Consider the following 22,921-nt stretch of genomic DNA (forward strand, 5'->3'; position numbering starts at 1 on the left):
GTACATCACTTTGTTCCACTGCGAGGCACAGACCAGCTATGAGCAGCTTTCTGTCGTGTTTTCATGCTTTGACTGAACGTGTTTTTATGCCTAATGCTTTGGGGAGAGACAGGTGGCTTTAAAGCAGATTGTGCCTCAAACTCAGGATAACGCACCGAGACCTCCCACTGTCTCCACGCACAGCGTCATCATGTGCGTTTTTTCCTTTCAGGTGACGGTTGTGATCTTTTCCATATGGGCTGCCTGGAGACAAATCAAAGACATCCAAAACATACTGTACCCAACAAACACTTGTTTGACCTTTGACCTCTACTAAACTAAACTAAAAGTGGCAGGTGGCAGTTTCACATTATTTTTTATTAATAATATGGAACTGTTATGGCTTTTAGGTGCAAAACCATAGGTTAGGGTTAGAGTTCTTCATTCAGGTTGGGGTCCTTTCGATAATAACAACTTCCCAATCTAAGGTTATGGAAGTTTTTCTGAATCCCTCTGGGAGAAGCGTGTATTTGTTCTGTGTGTTTTCCGATAACGCTGAATGATGTACAGCAGCTCATGCAGGTGTGAGTCTTAAGTTTTTCACACGGTCGGCTGTGCTCAGCTGGCTCCTCCAGAGGCCCTTTGTGTTTAGTTGTAAGACAGCCTTTCACAGCCTATATTTAGAAGTACACTTCATCTGCGAGCAGCAGCTTGTGGCTGAATGGAGCGTGAAGAGTATTAATCCTTCACCACCGGAGGTACTGTATGTCTGACTGGCTGATGGGGATTTCATTTAGTGTATGCAAATAGTCTGTCGCAGGCACAATAAATTCTTAGCTGAGCGCTTTTCGCCTCTCTCCCTTTCCAGCAAATGTGATACTGCAACCAATTAGAGTGTGTGTTCAGCGCCGTTGTTGCTGCGGCCGCAGCATCAGCCGCACCGAGAGCGCGTCCGCCGCCCGGTCCCACTTTAATTACTGAATGGATAAAGCTCAGTTATGTCGGATGGCGTTCATAGTGTGAGCCGCTAGCACCAGAGTCTCTCCAGCTCCTCTCTGTTTGGTGACAGTGTAGTTTGACATTAGCAGCTTTTACAGCAGGTAGCAATTAGCACAAATCTGTTGAATCTGGCTGGGTTTGGGTTTAGTGCGTCTCAGGGAAGGGCCCGAGTGGCTGTGGGCGCTGTCAGTGTGTGATGGAGGACAGGGACGGTGCCTAGAGAGCAGAGACTGGGGCGGTAATACGTAATTACTGGGAGAGTGCGGTTCTAGCGGGTGGAGGGTACTGTTTACTTGCTGATGAACCTGCTACTGTACCACAGTGACTCAATTATGGATAAGTCTATTGAATCTATTGAATAGATGGTTTATTTGAAATCCTTGCATCTACTGTATATGAGACCAGGCTACTGAACCCTGTCTGTCACGGGCCGTAGCAGAACGCCTGTAACGCACACTTACTGCAGGAGTGCTGGTATTTGATTATTTCGTTTAGACGCGGCCGCTCAGCAGTCGCATGCTGTCAGTGTGGGTGTGATCGATGCCTGTAGGCAGCTGGCAGCAAAGAGCGGAGTGTTCACACTTTGGGCTTTTTCTCTTCTCAGTTCGTATTTACAGTAGAGTGGAGAAAATACTTTTAAGTGTCACGTCTCATAAAAGTAGGGAAGTACCTCAGCATTTCCTGTGCCCCACTAATAAAGATGTCATTTCTGAATCAAGTTCTAATAAATAGGCTTCAGTGGATTAGGCTAAATGTGTATGTGCATCTTAAATATTGCCCTGCTTTATTCACACTACAATTTAAATTATCATAATTAATATATAAATCCTATAATTTAGAATAAATCCTATAACTGTGCTAACTGTGATTGTTTCACCTAACTAACCAACAACCTGTAATTTTAGTTCCTACAGTGAATAAATGAGATTACTGTAATTTGCAGGAATAATTAAAGAGGCCTTTGAGCACTTGTCCATGGAAACTGGCTGCAGGCCTTTATTTCTGGTGCTTTCTCCCCCCAGATATCGATGAGTGCACTTTGCAGACGCACACCTGCTGGAACGACAGCGTGTGTGTGAACCTCCCAGGAGGCTACGACTGCGTGTGCACGTCTGGTCCAGGCTGCAGCGGCGACTGCCCACAGGAAGACGGGTTGAGGCGCAACGGAGAGGACTGGAAGCCCGGCTTCGACCGCTGCGCCATATGCTCCTGCAAGGTACACGCACAGACACGCAATGGGCGCTGATGGGGATGTGATGGGATGGATCTGCTGCAGGGGATCACCACGGCAACCAGAACCACAGAAAGGAAGCCGAATCATTGAACAGCCACAAATACAGTTACATCAATGTCTGGTCCTAGAAATACTAAACACACACTGAGGAAGAAGTGGAGAGAATGAGTTATGACTCAAAGTTATCTCCATTTTCAGTATGTATTAACTATGTGTAAGTCGTGCAGTTGGGATGTCCTGTCAGTGTGTGCTGCCTCACTCACTTCCTGTCTTCACATCCTGCTTTAGCTTCCTGTGCAAAAAGCTCATATATCACACCTGTCGCTCCTTTGTCCACTTTGTGTCCCACATTTTTAGCCATCTGCATGTAGAAACCGTCAAATGGGCAGTTTGTCTGTCTTTACTCCATCGTGTCTCTAATGTGACCCTAAAGGAATTAAATCAATCAGTTCAATCGGTTCTAGGAAAACAAAGCGTGGAGAGGGAGGTGTCGTAAAATCGGCCATTAAACCAGTGGAACCTTTATGTTGTTTTGGCTACGTGAACATATCTGCACTCAGGTGAAGAGTCATTTCTCAGCAGATTCTAATTCTCAGTGACCAGGACAATTATTATTTCCACCCTGGAAATCAGTGGTTAGTGTAGCAGACAGTACGCGTGAGTGAAACACTGGCTCAGTGTTGCTGTTTTAATGGCATGCAGGATTATTTTATGGCCCTCGCACATTTCCTAACAGCCATTTTATGAAACATTTTTATCTCCGCTGCTCCGCTGTCCCCAGGCCAGGCTGTACTGAGTAAAACGGACCATAAACCTTCCTCCAGGTAGTCACAAAGAAGCCGGCCCCCGACTTCAGCACAGTCTGCGGCGTCGGACGTGTTCTCGCTGCGGAGTGTGTGCTGTTCAGAGGGACGTTTGACAGCTTCAGTGCAATAGAACCGTCCGTAGGCACCGTGCGATGACCGCACAGAGAATTGTTAAGTGGCTCCCCCTGAAGGCATCAGAGCCAGGTCTCACATATTCACCTTGATCGCGCCTCAAACCCAAGACTGGCTTTGTTTGTGAAATAGGAGTCTTGCACCAATTGGATTCTGCATTATCTCCAAGATGATAATCTGATGAGGAGGCCCTGAGGTCCATTCAAGCATTAGGGAAAGGAAGGCTTTTAAACCCACTTGACTTGCTATTAAACATAAGATGACTTGTGCAGGATGGACAGACCTACTGCAGGAGGAGACCCTGCGACTGCGGAGACCCTGAGGAGGACCTCTTCTGCTGCCCGAGCTGTGACAACAGGCCCAGCAGCCACTGCCTGGACCAAAGCGGACGCACGCTCTACCGCAGCGGCGCGTCCTGGATGTACGGCTGCCAGCAGTGCCGCTGCATGGTGCGTTCACACACACACACACACACACACACACACACACACACACAGACACACACACAGACACAGACACACACATACACACACACACACACACACACACACACACACACACACACACACACACACACACAGACACACACACACACACACACGCACACACGCACACACACACACACAAAGACACACACAGACACAGACACACACACACACACACACACACACATACAGGCTGAGTGGGGAAAAAACGTTCGCTAAAAGAAACAGGTGACATCAAATCTTGCAGAATCCCCTCATCAGCTCGGAGCCGGGCTTTGTTTAAGGCTGGATAATTGCCGCCTCTCTAATTAGAGATCTGACAACAGATCAGCGTGCGAGCGGCTGCTGCAGCTTCACACAAAGCGTTCCCTGCGTCTCCCCAGGAGGGCGAGGTGGACTGCTGGCCCCTGGCGTGCCCCGTGGTGGCGTGCGAGTTCACGGCGGTGGCGGAGGGCGAGTGCTGCCCGCGCTGCGTCTCGGACCCCTGCCTGGCCGACAACCTGTCGCACGACATCCGGCAGACGTGCCAGGACCCCGCGGGCGCCGCCCGCCTCAGCGGAGACACGTGGCACGTGCCCGGCTCGCCCTGCACCACCTGCAAGTGCAAGGTAGACGCCTCTGTGCACCATCACACGCGGGCGCGAGTAGGCTGTTTTTGGGAGAGTGCAGCTAGTGTGAGCTGGAGGATATGCAGCATCAGCGTGAATGCAGCATCTGTCACAGATGATGTAAGGGAAAAAACCCGAAATATGCAGATTAGTGTGTCAGGAACATGTCACTACGACTCAGATCATCTCCAAGCGTTTAACAGAAAAAATCTGCATCCTTCACTTGCTCTGCTTCTTTTAGGAATGAGTTTGGATTTAGTTTGGGCAAAGTGGTGCATTTAAGGACTGTGTTTCAGCAGCAGGTGCCTCCAGTGAACGTGGAACGACACTGAAACGTGTTGATTAGCTGAAATAAGTGGGACGTCATCTGAGGAGCAGCCGTCTGCTGTTTGTCACCTCTCGCAGTCACGTTTTAAAGTCTTAGCAGCAGAGTGTGTTCTCACAGTGTATCAGACAGAGACTAGTCACCAACAGCGTGCGCGTTTATCATGAACTAATTGTTCTCCGTCTCTGGCAGACTTCACACCGCTCTCCTTGTCTGTTCCAGAACGGGAACGTCTGCTGCTCCGTGGACCTGGACTGCCTCCAGAACAACTAACGCTCTCGTCCGCTCGTCCTCCTCCTCCTTCCATCCTCCTCTCCTCCTCCGTTCACTGCGGGACTGCCACCACCACCCCCTCCGAGCGGCGCCTCCACCGTTCACGGCGGAGCCGCGCACCCACGCGGTCGCGCCTCGCGTGCCCTGAAAAGGCCGACACACACTGGACAGAGCGAGGTGCGGAGGCTGCGCCTCCTCGCCGCAGCTCTGTCCACTAGCAGTCAGTGTTTGTTGTTGTGGCTCCGGAGGAGACGGGGGCAGCTGCCGCTCTCACCACAGTCACTGTGTCGTGTACGTGTGTTTTTATTGTCACCGTCCCATTTCACCGCGCGTCCCGACGAGACGCGTGACAGACGTTGCGGGTGAGGCTTCCATCCAGAGAAGGCGCCACAGCTGGACAGATGTTGGGCTCCAGCTGCGTGTCACACCAAACAGCCTCACTGCTGCTGGGGCGCCGGCGGGAGGCTGTCACAACCGAGAGCAAAGCATCTTCTTCCGTGTTGTGTTTCACTCAAACTCCTGCGAAAGCGAAGTCAGTTCAGCGCCGACGACTCGGGTTCAGCTCAGAGCTCAGGACCAAATGCTCCCATTAGCATCTGATTTTCATCCTAAGGTTTTTTTTTTGCTCAATCATCTAATCGTTTAAAATAACAGTAATTAACTCACTTCATGAGGCAACAGAAAGGGACAAATATACAGATGAGGAGAGACGCACACGCAGCTTTCTAGAGGAGCATCAATATAAAACAATGTCAATATTCCCAATGGTCCTATTTATTTCTTTATATATTGATCTTTCATTGTTTTTATTTTACGGCCGTCTCCCCGTCACCGATCATTTGCTTTATCTCACACTGTGAAGGAGCCACTTTGTGAAGTCTGTTTCTACATAAGCACTGTCAGACAATTGTCCATCATCTTTCAGATAAGTAACAATGACGGAGGCGTCACATAAGCATAGATCACTATAATGTGTGAGAGACAGCTGCGTATAGATTACGTATAATAAGAGCTGCTCACAAATGGATCACACCTTCCTGTTCTCTGTTCTTCACCTTGACGCACACACTGCGTGACGAGTACAAGAAGTAACGTGGCAGTTAAGGGCATTTCTACTTCTACTTAAGGGGACGTGAGAATGAAAATGGGCATGTTTTCCGGTCTTATTTCATATCTGTCTTTTACACACACAGTTCTGTGATTATTAAAGCCCAGAGCGTGGATACGTTTGGCCCCAGGACGTGCTCTCGATCCAACTTTAATCATTGAAGTAGTTGTACAGTGTGTAATTGTAGCTCAACTATAAGTTACAGTAGTTCTGTGCTTCTACAGCAGTGCAGTTTATTTTTGAATGTACTGGACCTGTGCCCTACGACAGAAACCACTAGTATCACTGGTGCCAGACTGAGTCTGTCATCAGAATACATCAATGTAATGCGACCTGCTTTTGACCAAAACAACCAAATCTGTCAGTGCTGAGCTCAGGAGCCACCGACCATTAATAGCAGTCAGCTGTTCGTGTTCATGAAGGCAGTGGTTGCAGCTTGAATTGAAATGTTATCCTGCTTCTTTGTTCTATTTCTACTATTCATTTTTGCTAAGAGACTCAAACATCTGACTAAAAGGGAAAGGTCATGACTGATGCGTTTCCTTTCATAATGACCATTTCTGACACACAGCTCTGCAGCCCGGACGCGGCCCGTCGCTCTGAGCGTCTCTGAGGAGGCAGCGTCTCCTGAGCGTGACCATTATCCCCATTTGCACGATTCAGTGTGTCTCACAGAGTCTATGATGGATTCTGCTCCATGTTTGAATGTGGCTGTGCATAATGGGCATTATCACCGCCCTCACACGCTTTCAGGTCCTTTATTTTGGGGCATCTGGTCCAACTGATGGGACAGAGCTCTGCCCTGAGACCAGCTAACACGTCTCTCCTCAGCGCCTCCTTTTTGATCAGGCCGACTGCTAACGCAGGTCTCCTGTAGCCACAGTCGCATCAAACCTGAGCAAGCAGCAGAATGATGCACGGCCCAATCCTGCAGCAGGAACAAGCATCCACCACAGCTGCTGATTGAACCCGAGCTCGCAGCGGGCCGGGCCGGGCCTCCTCCACCATATGGTGCAGAGAGGAATAAAAAGGAGGAAACAGGAGTGTGTGGATAATTAACGCCGTCACAGACTTGGATCTGTATGCCAGGAGGTCGCGGGTGTCAGGCTGTTTACACATGGCCGGCTTATTAAGGCGGGAGAGTCCGGCGCTCGCTGCCCTGTCCCCTCCTGCTCCTCCACCAGCCTCCAGCTTGTCTTCAGAGCTCTAACGATTCCCTCAAGTGTCGTTCTTATCGCCGTGTCCATCACTCTCGTTTTTTTTCCCCCGCAACACCAGAAACCAGGGGGAATTTCTAACACAGTTTCAAAATTTTGTGAAACGTAGACGTTGTGAGGAGAGGATTTATTGGTTTAACTCTAAAATCATTACCTGAAAAATATGACTTGCCAGAAGTTCTACAGTAAAACTTTTATAACATTAGATGGAATATTAGAGGAGCTAGAGGACAGCCAGCAGTTTTTTAAAAGTTATTCCACAGGTTGAGATTCAGTTTGTTTGCTCCTTCATTTAATTTTGTAAAGTACAGAGAGAAATTGCTTGAAACACAATTGATACAAAACTTTCGAAGCCATTTCTGAGCGTTTTGTTCCGGACAAACTTAAGGAGGGTTTTCTGTGAGCGTTTCCAGCCACTGGCTCCAGTCTAGAACCCACACAGACGTCCTGTCATCAGTACATCTCCATTACAACATTACTATAGAAAAGTACAGGACTATAGGTCGTCCTGCACTGGGAGCAATGCTATATGGTATGAGGTGGGTGAAGGGAGAACCGGTGTCAGAGGTGACCTTGGTCTTTGCAGTTGAAAGTAAATGTCTGTGTCATTTCCTTTGTGCCGGCCTTCTGCTGTTTAATGTCAAACTAGTTTGTGTTTCTGCTCTCACACAGTCGTCAAACAGAAAGATGCGAAAACATGGCGGCCATTTCACAAAGCTTTGGCCAAAGGTGATTCTCATTCTCTCTGGAGGAGACCCTGTTATGCAACAAGGCGTGCCACAGAACCACCCAGAACTCTCTGACCCGCCTGAGCATTTCTGTCCACTCTCCTCCACTCTCGTTCCTCCTGTGAAACTAATTGTTGACTGTGCAAACGCACGCACACAAAAGCTAGACGTACGCGGTATCTGTGCCCATCCACGTTTATCACAGCAATCAGAAGCAAACATTTGTACAAAGGGTCACTGAAAACGAGCTTTTCAGGTCGTTCACAGATGTGTTAATTAATTTGATATGGAATATAATGACTGTAAAACACTATTTGCAAGTTAGTGTGCAAATGTTTTTACATATGATACAATTATACAGGTTTTTAATTCTGATGTGTTCATTAATAATGTTATTTTTTTGTGAACCCGTTTTTGTTGAGTTCGGTTCTGTTCTGCTGTAAATACTCTGTAAAGTGAAGGGTTCTGTAAAGAAAGTAAGACAATGTGAATAATTCTCAGTACACAGTTTCTTAGGACCTGAGCGTTGTAAGTTGAGTTTGAGAGAGAAGCAACATTTCTATTGTTTTTACTATTCCTTTATTTTTGTATTCTTGCCTTAACCCTTTTAGTATCTGTCATAGTTTAATGTGCCCACTGTATTAGGACAGTAATACTGACTGAACTAGCTATGTATGTACAGTACAGATCTCTGACACGTGTCCTCACTAAAAGCATCATCAGAGCCGCGTTGAGCATAAACCAGCGTCTGTTGCAGGTGATAAAGTTTGGAGAGACTTTTCATCTCGCTAACATCTGTTTCCATTTTTTCTACACATCTGTATGAACTAAATAAAAAAAAGTCTCTTCGAGAGAACCAGACAAAATAAAAACTATGTACACATGTAAAAAATATCTAATGTTGAAAATGACAATGTTGTTCTTGATTTAGTTCTTACAAAAAAGAGCAAGCCATTGTGTTTCTCCTTCAGTGTCTGACTTTTTAAAAGAAGCAGTTTGGGACTTTCTAGATCCGGATGTGCTTGTTCATGTTTTTGATAGAGGACCACAGTGGAGGAATCCCCAGGTCCGTTCATTGTTACTTCTCCAGATCAAAGTGGCCAACCTAATTGTACTCAAAGGGTTAAGTGTCATTTGACTTGAAGATTGTGTCGTGATAAAAGTTTGCTGTAAAAAAAACCTTCAGTTAATAAATATTTTAGTTGTTTACTTTGTTTGCAGTATTGTATTTGGCTTTTGCATGTGATGATGTGTGGAACAGGCGCGTTGTTAAAGGAGTTGAGCGGTGGAGGTGTGTTTCTGCTCAGAGCACTGTGCCGGGATGTAGAAGTTTACCGGTTTGAGCCCCATCTCCGTCACCAGGTGTGTCCTTGAGCAAGGCAGCCGCCCGCTGCTTCTCCAGGGGGGGTCAAATGCAGAGGACAAGTTTCATTGTAACAAATGTGACATATGACCAATAAAGAACCTCATCATTATCATTGAAATGTCACCCACTAAAATGTAGCATGCATTAATATGAGGTTTCTTAGGGTTCTATGTCCTAAATAGCTGTAAATGCAGGACATGTGACGGCTAATACTACTGTAAGTGTGTGGCTGCTGCTCTGACTGGTCGTTGTGGTCGCTGGGTGGCGCTAGTGGTCATTACACAAGAAATAGAACAGGAAAATAAAAAGAGAAGCTAACCGCCAAAAACAAGAACCAGAAGAAGAGAGCCTCACACCTTTGCAATAGTTTGCTTAACTTTAGAATTAGTTTATATCGGTAGCATTAGCATCTTCATTAAGTGCCGTTATAACCGGTGGAGAGTTGGAGTTTTTAGTTTTTACAACTTTGCCAGCCAAAGTTAAATCCCACCGAAGCTAATGCTAAAACTACAGCTGCATATAAGATTATGATGAGGTACGTGAGCGCAGCTAGCTGCTAATTAGCGCTAAACGTTAGCTGCTAGCTTGCTAGCTTTCCAGGATCAGCAAGAAGAAAACGCATCTGAGGGTCACGTGCGGACCTGACTAAACATCCACTGACTGGTGTGAGGAACCAGAGGGAAACTCTACACGTGGTTAATGGACACTTCCGGCTTCATCCAGGGTGAGTGAGATGTGCAGCTGCGTAGTGTCGCTTGTTGTGCTCTGTCTGTCTGGATTTAAGTTGCATGCGTCGGTTTGTTTATTACACGGAAAATAAGCAGCAGTTGATTCTGTTCAGCTCAGTAGATCTGGCCTGCTTTCACTTAGTATGTGCTTGATATGTGCTGCCTAAACTTCTAACTGAATAAGTTACACATACTGACACATGCTGATGTTTAAGTGGCCGGTTATTGATATTTAATGCGTGGATTCACATTGATCTTTTATGACAAAGGGCAAATTATCAACCCAACAGTCAAACGGTCGTCAGAGACATTACATGGACTAATATTGAGAAACTATTTCCCCATCCGTCTCCAGTCACATCTGCTCGTTCCCACTCTGTTAAAACCCTGATCTTAGCTGGTGAATTAAGATGCCTCTGGAGGTGGCTGCTCTCCAGTGAGCAGTGCTGGGGGGGGGGCTCTCAGTCAATTAACCTGCTGACAGTCAGCTGTAAAGCAAATGCACTGTTCTCCCCGCTCCGCCTGTCATGGCCGTAGTGAGTGGTGGCTCTGTGCCTCCACTCTGTCACCGCGTCCACGTCCCCAACGTGGGGGCGGCGCCGCCCAAAGGTGCTTACCATTCATGGGCTGAAACCATGGAGGGCAAAGCAGAGGTGACGGAGTGACTCCCACAGCAACAACCCTCGTCTATTGTATAGACACGGAGGGGAGGACGGGGGCGCGCGGACACGCATCTCCGCATGAATGGACCGACACAACGGCAACAACCGAAAATGGCCTTTTTAATCAGCTTTAATTAAACTTTTAGAGATCTCTTACTGTGCCTGATAGATTCGTTGGTTTGACACAACACAGGACACAGCGTTTTGGCATTGGTTCAACAAAACAGAAAGCAACTGTAATGGCCCCCACCCGCAGCTTCCTCTCCGTCCACCAGCAGGCAGATCAATAGATTTTTGCTCCTTCTATTGGCATTTCATGCTAACCCAGGTCAGGCGAACTCCAATGCAAGATGCAGCAAAAAGTGCTCAAGCACAGGCTCAGAATTAATACATAAAGCTTGTGCCAGCACCTCATGTGAATAGAACAAGAATTAAGCTGCTTAAATGCCTTATCGACATCCCGACTAATCAATAGGTGTATAATTAAAGAGTTCAGCTGAGCCAGTGACGAGGCAAGCCACACCACCACTATTGACCTGTGGTTGGATGGAGCAGCTGTGTTTATTTAACCCAGTGTCAGTGTGTGTGTGTCTAAGCATATGAGTGTGTATCTAATGTGACCCCGCAGGTATCGATTACCGGAGTAAACCAGTATTCTGAGTTAACAGTTTGAATTAAAGAAGTAATTTTGCTTTATCAAACCGCAGAAACAAGACGACAGCTTGGCCTTTGTCCAGGTTCCCATGTGCCCCGACTTGCAGTTATGTTCGGTTAGGGTTAGAATGTTGACTGGAGACTCTAATTTGATGCTGTGGGTCCAGCAGCTAAGCCAGAAATGGCCAGGTGGACATTGTGTCTGGTTACAAGTGACTTGAGAATGGAGTAAAAACCAATTAAACCATCAGCCGTCAGCCTCCACCGCGACCTTCACACAACCGCTCTGATCAGCACCATTAATTTTCTGTCACAACTTATTAAGCGATTACATTTATCAATTAGGCAAACAGATTTAAATTGGAGGGAGCATGCAGCCCAGAGGCACAGCCATCCACGAGTGCCAGGCCCATTTAGAGGAAAAATACTAGACGCAAATAAATTCCTTGAGAGACCTTGTGTGTCGGGAGGTGTCGGCAGATGTCCTGGTCTCTAATGTGCTTGTTTATCCTAGTGTACAGAGCCTGCTGATAATAAGTTGAGCAGGCAGCTGGCCTTTATTAAAAAAACATGTATTCACAATCAACTGTTCAACCGCTCGAGTCGCCGTCGTTCCCTGTGCGGCTGGATAAAGCAAATACATCTAAATCAGTTTTTACTTCTCATTTTCTTTTTTGAAAACGCTGAACGCCTCCTGCCATGAACAGACACACCAGGTTTTAAACGTTTCAGTTACTGAGCTAGAATTGTTATTTAAATCGTTGCAAAGCCGAGGTTGAAATTCACAGTCTTATGTAAGCGCAGTCCTAAATAGATGCTGTTACTTAAACATTGGGCTTACTGTATGTTACACCAGTGTGACACGCCGCTCCATGAAATAACCCAAAAACGATTGCGTAACACAGAATAATTATATCTCATTACATAACTCCCCGCGCCTCAACTCTGTGTTTTGATTCATTTTCCATCCACCATGCTGTGAAATCCTTCGCTTGCATTGAGGAGCGAAACTGGGCCATATTTGGATGATCAATAGACTTTCTGTGATAACCTGACAGATTCTTATTAGACATGACAGGTTGCAGCCTCCAGCCCAGCTGTCAGATTCATCCAAACTCTCACTAACTAACTTTTCATATTTCAGTGAGAACAAAGCAGAGCATCCAGCTCTGTTTCCTGAAGAAGCTAATGTTTAGGCATTAGAAAGAGGAGACGTGGAGTTAGATCTACTTAACTCAATCAAACTAAAGGTTCAGTTCACCTACATCTAAATATCCTCTAATGTTTTGGTTATGATAATAACTGTGCTATGAAGCATTAGTTGAGTGTGAGTGAATACTTGTTGATGGATGTTTTCTGCATTAATGGTCATTAGCTACCCTTCCTCCCTTTACAAGAATTATTTAATGTGTCTGATAATTGCATTTACATAATTTATTAGTAATTAATTTGTCATATTTAAATGATTAAAAAAGATCACTACCAACCAGAAGTGTCAGTGCCTCATTTAATAAATTAGAAAGTATAAGAATTGTGTACTGTAAATGTACATTTATACATATAATTGTTGTTTTATGCAATACTTTAATGTTTAACTATCCTAATCTCTGTGAGGTCTCGTACAGATTAAAGACTAACTCATATGTATTACAAGCACTAATGACGTTTATGTCTCAAACAGATGCAACAGAGGAGAAGGCAAAGGTCTGCTTGGTAAATATGACTGGAACAGATAATGTAGCCCACTGGGTAATGAGACAGGAAGGGAGCCCTCGGAGCAACATGTAATGAAGCATTGTTCATGGTATGAGAACACACACACGCGCACACTCACAGGTAATGAAGCATTGTAGGAGGTTGAGTCTGGCTGAGGCTGATAACATCCCGTTGTGTCTGATGGAGGACAATGGGCCGTAGAAATAGAGCCACGCCGTCTGTGCACCAAACTCTACTATCATCACGCTGCACACACAGATGGATGCATGTACCTGAAAGTGGGGCTGAAAGATAACAGGGGGCGAGAGGGGGACGAGAGATTTGGAAACAGTGCCTCCTGCTTCTCTCTTTCTCAATAACATCAACCCTTGAGCCCTGTGAGTCCCACCAACTAGTTTAATTAAAAAGCACATTTTAAAAAGAGGAGAGCTGTGGGATCTTAGTTGGAGCTGCTAAGTACAAATGGACACCTTCCAAAAAAACATTTTATGGAAGCTTAGAAATGATCTCACTGCGCCGCTGCTTCGATGGACGAACGATTTGTCTTCCTCTTCTATTATCCTCTGACAGTTTTTGTTCTCCAGTAGATTAGTGTACGGTCTCCAGAATATTTGCTGCTGCGCTGTGCCGGTACTGGTGTGTAGAAGGTGTAATTGATGCCGGTAGTTAATTATTTTGCGAGGGGATTAGCCAAGGTTTGCAACATTCGTGCGGTTGTTTTTGTTTTTCTAGCTCTCACTCCATCAGAGCAGAATGGGACTGCAGCACGGAACACAAAGGAGGTTCATGTCGGTTTATTCGGCTGAGCAGATGAGAATACCCTGTGGAAACCAGAGGTACCTCAGTGTAGACTGTAGTCCATGCAGAGCGCTCACCAGCAGCAAAGGTTCAGAAATTATTATGTGGCTTGTTATGTTTGGAACGGCTGCTTTGTTTGCTGGAATAATGAAGTGATATTGATATGTCTCAGGCAACGGAGAAATACGCAAACTGGAAATGGATTCTAAGAGTCAATTAACCCCAGATAGATGGGGGTTGAAATGCACTTGCTTCCAGACTACAGTCTTGAGTTTTGGACCTAATGCAGAGGAAGCCTGGGGAAGAATGTCTGCTTGTCCCTGAGATAATTTAAATTACATAAAATAGGCAGGACATTTTTAAATTAAAAAAAGTGTTTCAGATTTGGTGGAAATTGCTATAAAAATTTGAACAGGAGGAAAAGTGAAGGCAGTGTCACACTTGAGCCTATTTGAGCTGCGCCTGTATAGTTTTACCTTTCTGAACCCAACAAATAGCTCAAACATTATAAAAACATACCGTCAGTCATAACACAGACATGCTGTTTCTTTCTCCTTCTCTCTTCTGTTCTCGATCTACTCCAGAATATTCTTTACCCCCAGATAATGAGTCATCCCCGTGTTAATTATGAGGCTTTGAGTTTTCCTGTTTGACAGCTTGTTACACTCATACACACTAAAAGCCACTACAGTCTGTCTGCGGCTTTTAGAGCACACAGCATTTAATTCCATCGTGTGGAGACATTCAACACCACCCTTGGAAAACATTTTCAGACCCACAGCTTCCAGTACTGGGTAGAAGCATACATGGTCCCATGCAGTGTTGGTTAGATGTACAGCAGTACATCACGTGCATGTACAGTAAGTCAGCAGCAATGCTGTCAGCAAGGAAAGACTACAGACGCAACATGCAGGCTACTATAAATGTATATATGTTGAATCCCACTGCCTGCAGGGCCGAGGTAGCAATGAATGGCCATTGATGTGAAGAGCTCAATAGAGTTGATTTCAAAAGGAATCTTCCCAGCACATCAGCCAGCTGTGAACCAGCCCTGCTGTTGCAGATGTCCTGCTAAAGTGGCCGTTGAATGGACGTCAATGCACAAAGTCGACAAGTTACTGTAACACTTTACAAAACTGAGCATTCTTCGGTCCTATCTGCTCATAAATGCTGGCGATTACAGAAAAGCGTAATATGCACACAGCTTCAAAACATGATTATTTATTAATGCTCTACTTCGGATTTGTGTGAGGTTATTGTTAGTCCTCTTTTGAATCATGGCGGTGGGTTTTGCTTATTTATTACAAATTGGGCCATTTAAAGGATAAGGCTCGACGTGTGAAATAAGTTCCCTGAGGATGCGCTGGCCTTTTTTCATAAGCAGTTCTCTGCTCTCTGCTTTCCACTTATTCTAAGTTTAGCTGAAAATTGGCCTCCGTGGGTTTATGTCTCTGGACACACAACTCCCGTCTAAAACCAAAAAGGACATGTCGTGTGTGTTTGCTTCTCATAAGATTAATGAATATTTTTAACTTTATCGCACATTCAACAACGTTTACAATTAACATACTCATTTAACCTTTTAGTATTAATTATGTAAACCAGTAAAGCTGGACCACAGGAAGAGCCAGCATGGAGACATAAATAAGTTCAGGATTGAAGTATCATCCTTGTGACTGCAGATGGTAAAAACAAGTACAGAAAGGAACGAATCGGCAATGAAACGATGTTGTGAAAAACGGAGCACAATCCGGAGACCAACAAGTCACAGCTAAACCTGCCTGGGGCTGAAAACCGAAAACAAATCCAGCTCATTTATGGAAAGTCTGGGAAATATCTATCTTCATGATAGCGGAGGAGAGAAGCCTCCTGCGTGTGACTATGCATGCAGGACACGCAGCGCCTCCTACAGCACTGACATTTCCCTCGTTGTGAGCGAGTCGGACTCGGGTGGAGGCGGGCGAGCGAGCGAGCGAGCTCCGCCCTGGACGGCGGTACCGCGTTCTGCTCGAGTGCGGAGCTGTGCATAATTACAGAACAGGCGCGCGCCCTGCTACTCGTATGTGTTTGAGGGATTCAGCTCTAGACGCGCGCAGGTGACAAAGTGTGTGCGTATTAAATATTGATGTTGAATATGAAGTGAGCAAAGTGGAATTGAGTAGCAGGAAAGTCTGTATAGACAGGTGGAAAACAATCAATGTCACAGTAATGTTCGGGATTTCATTTGTTTGCTAAGACTTTGTAATTACTAAGAGGTGTCGATAATGGTTGTGTTTGACTGGAGTGTGTTTTCTGTGTGCAGTCCTGGGGGTGGACAGCTTCACATCCACTATACCCCTGACCTCTATGTTCTGTAACAAGCTGCTCTATGCTGAGAGACAGAGCTGTAACAAGGTACGAAGTGGCCATATTCAACGGAAAATAACTAATGGTTGACAGTGATCAATAGAAGTGGTGATGCAAAGGCAGAATAATTAATGGTTAGTTGTCCTCGCATCTAAGGACAAACAGTTCACCCTCTTCAGCCTAAAGGAGCCCAGACACGGCTGGATCCAACCTGTTCATGTGAGATCAGGGCTTCCTCATCCAGGACACATTCAAGCATTAATGTTCATTTAACCTCTTGAACCTTTTCTCTCCAGCCCCGATTCTCTCTATCCCTGACCTACTTATTCGTTCAGTGCATTTGATGAACGTCTAAGCCTCACAAATCCCAATGACTCCATCAGACAGGACACAAACAGAAGTTGGAAGCCGAAGGAGCCTCCCACCGAAAATGCCGCCCCTCTCTGAAGAGACGGTCCCCTCCTGATAAATATCTCACCGTTTAATGATGCAATTTTGCTGAAAAGTTCAAGATCATTACCAACCAGAAAGTGAGAGGTGCATACGTTACCAGAGACTAAAAGCAATGAGACTGCCAATTCGCCAATGAAAAATATGGCCCCGGCTTGGTGTACAGGCTGTTTTGTATTTATGGGAGCCCATTTGCTGCAGCTGATATTTGTAACTAAGAATGGGAAGCACATTGTGTTGTGTAGAAAATGAAATATGAAGTCAGTAAAGCAAAAACAGTGGATATTTGGAGAAACTCATGCAGGAATATCCCAGGATAGATCCAAGACATCCAGTAAGATCTCAATGTTTCATTGCTGTGCAGATAAAATTATTTATAAAATAATATAATTGTCATTATAGGACATTTTATTACCTTTTTATTATGACACAGTTCTCTGCAGATTGAGTTGACCTTAAGTTGAATTCGCAGCAGACAATATTAATAATGAGCTCCACAGTGTCTGTTAGTAGAGAGGACGAGCTTCTGCCGCCTCGCATTTGTCAGTGAGTCGCATGGCGCATGTGGCGATACCTGTGCTCTCATTCCACCTGCAGCCGTCCTGCAGTGTGTTCAGCCAACAGACGCGTGTCTGAGCTCAATGCTTTGGTTTGTTGTGTCTCTTATTGTGTCTGTATTAGGATTTGTGGACCAAGTGTTTGTGTTTCTGCCAATTCTATTAGTGGGGCAGTCCCAAAAGTAAGGTGTCCTATTTAGAATTAGAATTATACATTTTTCTACGTAATTGCTATTGCGGTCGATGCATTTTTGTAGACGCTGTGGCAGTTTCAGAATGCGCGTGTTGTACATGGGCATAGTAGCTCACTGCCAAAATCACGCAGGTTTTCCCTAACCTTCGCCACTGTCTCGTCTGTAATGGACGGTCTCCCGCACCTTTGTTCGTCGTGGATTTCCCTACGACTGGCTGTAAACTCGCTTCGCCACTTGTGAACATTTTTGACATCCATGCACGGCTGTCCATACACATCCATCCATTGGCCATGAATATCAACCGGTGGTGAAGGTGTGGAAACTGCTTTGAATTTTTGACTAGTTTCAAAATCAGATTCCACAGTTTGTCGGTCTCAATTAATTAAGTACTTACAAAACATTCAACATCCTAAAGCTTTATCTGTGTTAGCATGCGATAAAACAAATGAGCCATTTCTAGAGCAACTGAAATAATAACATCTGCTAATAAAGACTGAAGTGGGACCCAAGGTAAAATAAAGGGGGTGAATGAAATGATGCATTTAGCCAAGACCTTTTGCGCTGACAGAGCTGCCAGTGGAAACAAATACCCTGTCCCTTTACAGTAACTCTCTCACTTGATGGTCAAAAAGTAATAATGTGTTTCAGGGGTATTTTAGTGTGATTTAGTGGAACAAGGAGTCCAGGGCTATTTTTTAACTCCCTGTCCAGGTTTGTTGTTTTGTTTGTGTGTTTTTTCCACATAGCGGTAGGAATACAGAAGCTTGCTGTACATAAAGACTACAGGCTGTCTATTGGTTTCACTCTGGCGGCTCTGTCCGTGCTCCAGTATGTTACACACGTCTTCTAAAGACGCACAAAGAGCCCTGACACCAACAGCCCCCAGGTCCGATGCATGAGATATAGGGATGGATGGGATTCATTGAATTTTTCCGTGAGGCCAGGGGTCTCGCATCAAACCGCACAGAAGCACAGCGTCTCAATTACAGCACATTCTGCAGTTCCATGTAGATTTTCTGTGGCAGTATGTGAGGGATTAGTGATGTACTGTTAAATCTAATGGAAGGATTTACAGATCAGATTTTAAATTTTTAGTCAAAATCAATCAAATTTATAAGATTAAAAGTTTAAATGTAGAACTCAAAGCCCTCTATCTTAACATGTAACATTTGAAAAACGCCTTTTGTTCATAGTTTTCACAAAGAATTCCTTGAAGATTTTTAAGAGATTTACATTAAAACAATAACACTTCTCACTGGGCCTAATACTAATAGGATTAACTCAAATTAAACATGTCTATCAACACCATGCCAATCCAAATCATACCTAATTTAATTTTTTAAATTGTTGTTGAGTTTTCAGATTTAGTACTTTTTTTTGTTTGTTTTTAAAGATTTACAAAAAGCAGAGCAGCACAGACAGAATATACTAATGAAGACAAGAAAATTATCATGGTAATCTTTAACTTTGTCAACTATGAAAAAAGATTAAAGACATAAATATATATAAAATATATTTTGTTATTGGATATTTGAAAACGTATTTTTCTTCTGGTCTGCACAATTTATTTAGTTGAAAGTAGACATCAGGGGGTATTTGAAATAAAAGCTGGATAAATGTACGTAAACAATGTAATGTAAGATAAACTTATCATCGTAGATGTTCACAGTCTTTTGTAAAATTTGTACCTGCTGACTTTTGTTTTCTGACAAAAATTATTGTTGAATGTTACCGAAGTGCCAAACCTCTCTGGCTAGTGAACCTGAAGATGATACAGCTATTCATTTCATAGACCTGTGTTTCAATATGAACTTGGATTAAAGAACAAAGGGAGGAGTAAAAGAAATGAGTCGATGTAGAGTCTAGAGGACGAGGCATCACAGCAGCAAGTCTTAAATTCTGATGAGGAGCAGAATGTGACAGGGACCATCTCACTAGACACTAGAGAGGTTTAATCATCTCTCAGGGTGTCACACATCATCACTCCTTGCTGCAGATTAGATAAATCACTCCTTTTAATAAAGCCTTTGTGGGAGTTTGCCGACTCTCTGAGGGAATCATGATTTAGTGTCCCAGTCTTTGGTAGTGTCACACATCCATGTAAGTCCTTTTTATAAGGTGTATAGGTATCTAACCTTGTTGGTCACAATGCAATGAGGGCTTTTGCTACTCTCCTCAAACTGGCTTTGCTCAGTCTCAGGTCATGAGCTCAGTCTGCTGAACGTTTAGGCTTCACAGCCAACAAATCACAATAATTAATCAGTCTGCCGCGTGTTTACAGAAGGAGGTCGTATGCAGGCTTTTTTTTTCTCTGCATATCTCTGAATATTAGAATTATTATTTATTCGTATTATACTTTTATCTTCAGTTTCCTTTTCACAGTTAGAAGAGCTTAAGGTCACTAATTTACATTTACTGTATGAACTGAAACGAGGTTCATAATTGTGTGGTCCTGTCCCGTATTTTAAACTTCTAGTGGTCGTAGAGTTCGAACACAGCTGGAAACATTGGCTCTATGTTCAATAATTCAGACAACATCCCTCCTGATTCCTGATTTCCTGAGTTTGCAAAGGCAGCTATGGAAGGAATAAGGTCACGACAGGTCAAATCTACTGGAACTGGACTGGAGTTCTTCCATTATTTCAGAGACACACAAGATGGCAAAAGCAACTGAAAATCATTGTCACTGGTAGATGTGGGAGGAATGATGTACATGTGAGCCACTAAGGCCTATTTACAGGATCCTTATTCCCTCTGAAGCCGTCGAGATAACCCAGAGCTCTCATGTTCACTTGTAATTCCATTCTACTTAATTAAGCTTCCAGCTGCTTGGTGAGGTGAATAATACGCTCATTTTAATTAAGAGTAAAGCTGCAAGGTTTCTATGGTTTTTTTAAATTATTTGGAGTATTCATTTCCTAATTTAGAAAAGCCATTCCTACTGCTGGACTGGATGTTTCAGACGCCCTAGAACAAAGGTCGTCTAAATAAGCACTGAGCAGCATGTTAGGTCCTATTTCCCTGCAAACAAGTAAAACATTCTTTTGCCATTTAATGAGCCAACACTTTGCTTTTCAATTAGTAATTTTATTTTAATAATACACCTTTAACAATGAGCTGCATTTATGAGTACTTTTACTGTATTAGTATATAAAAACATGTCAAAAGATTGTTTTTAACCTCAGTAAAGTTTAATTTGGTGTTTTAGACATCTTCACCTTTTTATTAACATTAGCTGCAGTTTTGGGGGGTTTTGCAGATGCAGGACAGTGTTTTCTAAGCAACTGTTTGCTTCCTGTCCATAATGACATTGGTACAATCGGCAGAAAGGCAAAGTTAGTGGTTAGCCAGCGAGGAAAGTAAAACACTTAGTGTCTGAGTATCCAGGAATGTCTCCTTAGGCAACAACTACTGTTAATGGTCTGTATCTGTGGAAACGGAGGCTCGCTGTTGTGAAATACCCAAACCGATGAATTGCCCACTTCCACTCAGGTCTACTGAGTTTGGTTAGGGTGGAAGATGATGGAGCGGACACTGAGCTGTGGCCTGCAGCATTAACTTGACTGTCTTTCTAGATAAATGCGACCCCCTCCTTCTGCCTGAGACCCAGATGAAAGAAGGATTCAGCTGCTCAGAATGCTTGACAGGCAAATGTCCTACCTTTTGAGTTAACTGTCATAGCTATCACAGCTGCCAGCTGCCATAATTATCACAGAGGCCTTGAACTGATTGCCAGAAGATGATACAAGGTTATCTTTGTGACAGGCCTATTCAGTATCGGGAGACGGGCCCGAGGCTGGCCCAAGCATTTCCAAGGCCCTAGTTTCTCTCCTTTTTTAATCCCCAACCACCCACACTGTGCTGGTATCAAGGAAAATCTTAAGAGAGGAACTTTACCTAAATTCTTCAATAGATACGTAGATTTCTCAGTTCTTCTCAGTACTTTTTCGGTTAACTGAAACTTGCATTTTAGCAGAAGTTCTGCAGTTCTCCTGCAATAAGGTACTCTGCAGATTAGGTTATCTGCAATGTGCTGTGTCTTTAGTAATACAGTATAACCGCTGTACTGCAAGTTAAGAGAAGTAGACTTTGGGTATAAGGGTGTGCTTAGATTTGAATGTGTTAAAAAGAAAAATACAAAAGCTAAAAAAGTTACTGTGATGCACAATGTAAAAATAAGAAAGGTTGCTTCTTCGTGCTATAAAGATGTTTAAAATGAACCGTCTAGATACAAGCGTTTTTGCGTTCACCAGTTCCACCAGTTCCACCAGTTGCACCCTAACACATCAGTTTGCACCACGTTGGTGTGGAGGGTGTTGCTTGTTTGTGATGGCACGTTCTGCTGAGCCAACTGCTGGACTGTCACTCCTGCTGTTGAAAGCCAGCACTTTTTCTCACCAGGCGCACACACTGCTATTCTCAGCCTGCCACAAGTGTTAGTGTTGTTATTAGCAGCAGACTATGAAAGCAAAGCTACAGCTACAGTGTTTGTCACAGTCCACAGAAACTGCGTGCGAACAGTTCCTTCCATAAGAGGACAAGCCTTTGATTTTCCTTACGTACAGTATATGCTTGGATGTTGATTTGTGATTTTGTGTAGATTATGATGTACACTACCGTTCAAAAGTTTTGGGTCACCCAAACTTTTTTGTGTTTTCCATTAAAAGTCACACTTTTATTTACCAGCACGAGTTGTAAAATGAATGGAAAATATAGTCTCATTGAAAAGGTTAAAAATAATGATTTGTATTTGAAATAATATTTTTTTTAATCCTCAAACTTTGCTCTCGTCAAAGAATCCTCCATTTGCAGCAATCACAGCATTGCAGGCCTTTGGCATCTGGATGTTAATCTGTTGAGGTAATCTTGTAATCTGGACCTTCTGACGCAATGCACAGACACATTGTACCATTACTACACTGCAGTGACTACACTGCAGTTGCTGGAAATGGGCCTCTATACACCTAAGTAAGTATAGCAGCAGAAATCAGACATTTGCAGCTAGAATAGTCATTTGCCACATTAGTGATGTAAACAGTGTATTTTTGAATCGTTTTATTGCAAAAAAAGTGCCTATTTGTCAAAAATAAGGACATTTTTACAGTAAGTGACCCCAAACCTTTGAACGCTAGTGTTTATAAATTGAGAAATTGAAATGAAATCACATTGTTCTGTCTCTTTTCACAGAGCAGCAAAATGGAAGGATTAATCTTCCTTTGAACATTCACTCATTTCCTAAAGAAGGATTTATTTATTTAATTATTGAGGAGATGTCAGGTGTCATGTGTGGGGAAATGTTGAAAATGTGCCATGCCTCATTACATTCTACATCTCTCACTCTCCTTTTGCTTTTCTCGCATCTTTCCATCCAGTCCTTGTATCCTGTGACCACCCAATGATAAAGTTGCTCATTGTGCATCGTGAGATGAATTTTCTTATACAAACAAACCTCTCCATAGTCTCTGCTGATGCAGTCGGTGAATATGATAACATCCTGGTGCTTTATGAAGACGGGGGAGTGGTGCTTTGATACTAGTTGTTTGGTCTAATTTCGTC

General features: G+C 44.0%; 2 protein-coding genes across 6 annotated transcripts in view; both read left to right on the forward strand.

Moving 5' to 3' along the window:
- LOC114851766 (protein kinase C-binding protein NELL1-like) overlaps nt 1-9,103 on the forward strand; it is a 126,816-nt gene extending 117,713 nt beyond the window's left edge. For both annotated transcript variants that reach the window (XM_029143450.3, XM_029143449.3), the window contains 4 exons: nt 2,001-2,194; nt 3,423-3,599; nt 4,019-4,243; nt 4,791-9,103. In XM_029143450.3, the coding sequence (XP_028999283.1) occupies nt 2,001-2,194; nt 3,423-3,599; nt 4,019-4,243; nt 4,791-4,841 (647 nt within the window). In that variant the 3' untranslated portion in view covers nt 4,842-9,103. The remainder of the gene's footprint in view (nt 1-2,000; nt 2,195-3,422; nt 3,600-4,018; nt 4,244-4,790) is intronic.
- A 468-nt stretch (nt 9,104-9,571) lies between these two features.
- The window catches only part of LOC114852358 (zinc finger protein 408-like), a 31,261-nt gene continuing 17,911 nt past the window's right edge, over nt 9,572-22,921 (forward strand). Inside the window, exons 1-2 of one of the 4 annotated variants that reach the window (XM_029144700.3) lie at nt 9,572-9,984; nt 12,986-13,108. Coding sequence is in view for 2 of the 4 variants with exons in the window: in XM_029144698.3 (XP_029000531.1) it covers nt 9,960-9,984 (25 nt within the window). In the remaining 2 variants the exon portion in view is untranslated. The remainder of the gene's footprint in view (nt 9,985-12,985; nt 13,109-22,921) is intronic. The other 3 variants (XM_029144701.3, XM_029144698.3, XM_055507206.1) reach the window with 3 other exon arrangements.

The sequence above is a fragment of the Betta splendens genome, chromosome 3 (genome assembly GCF_900634795.4).
Source record: "Betta splendens chromosome 3, fBetSpl5.4, whole genome shotgun sequence".
Lineage (NCBI taxonomy): Eukaryota > Metazoa > Chordata > Actinopteri > Anabantiformes > Osphronemidae > Betta > Betta splendens.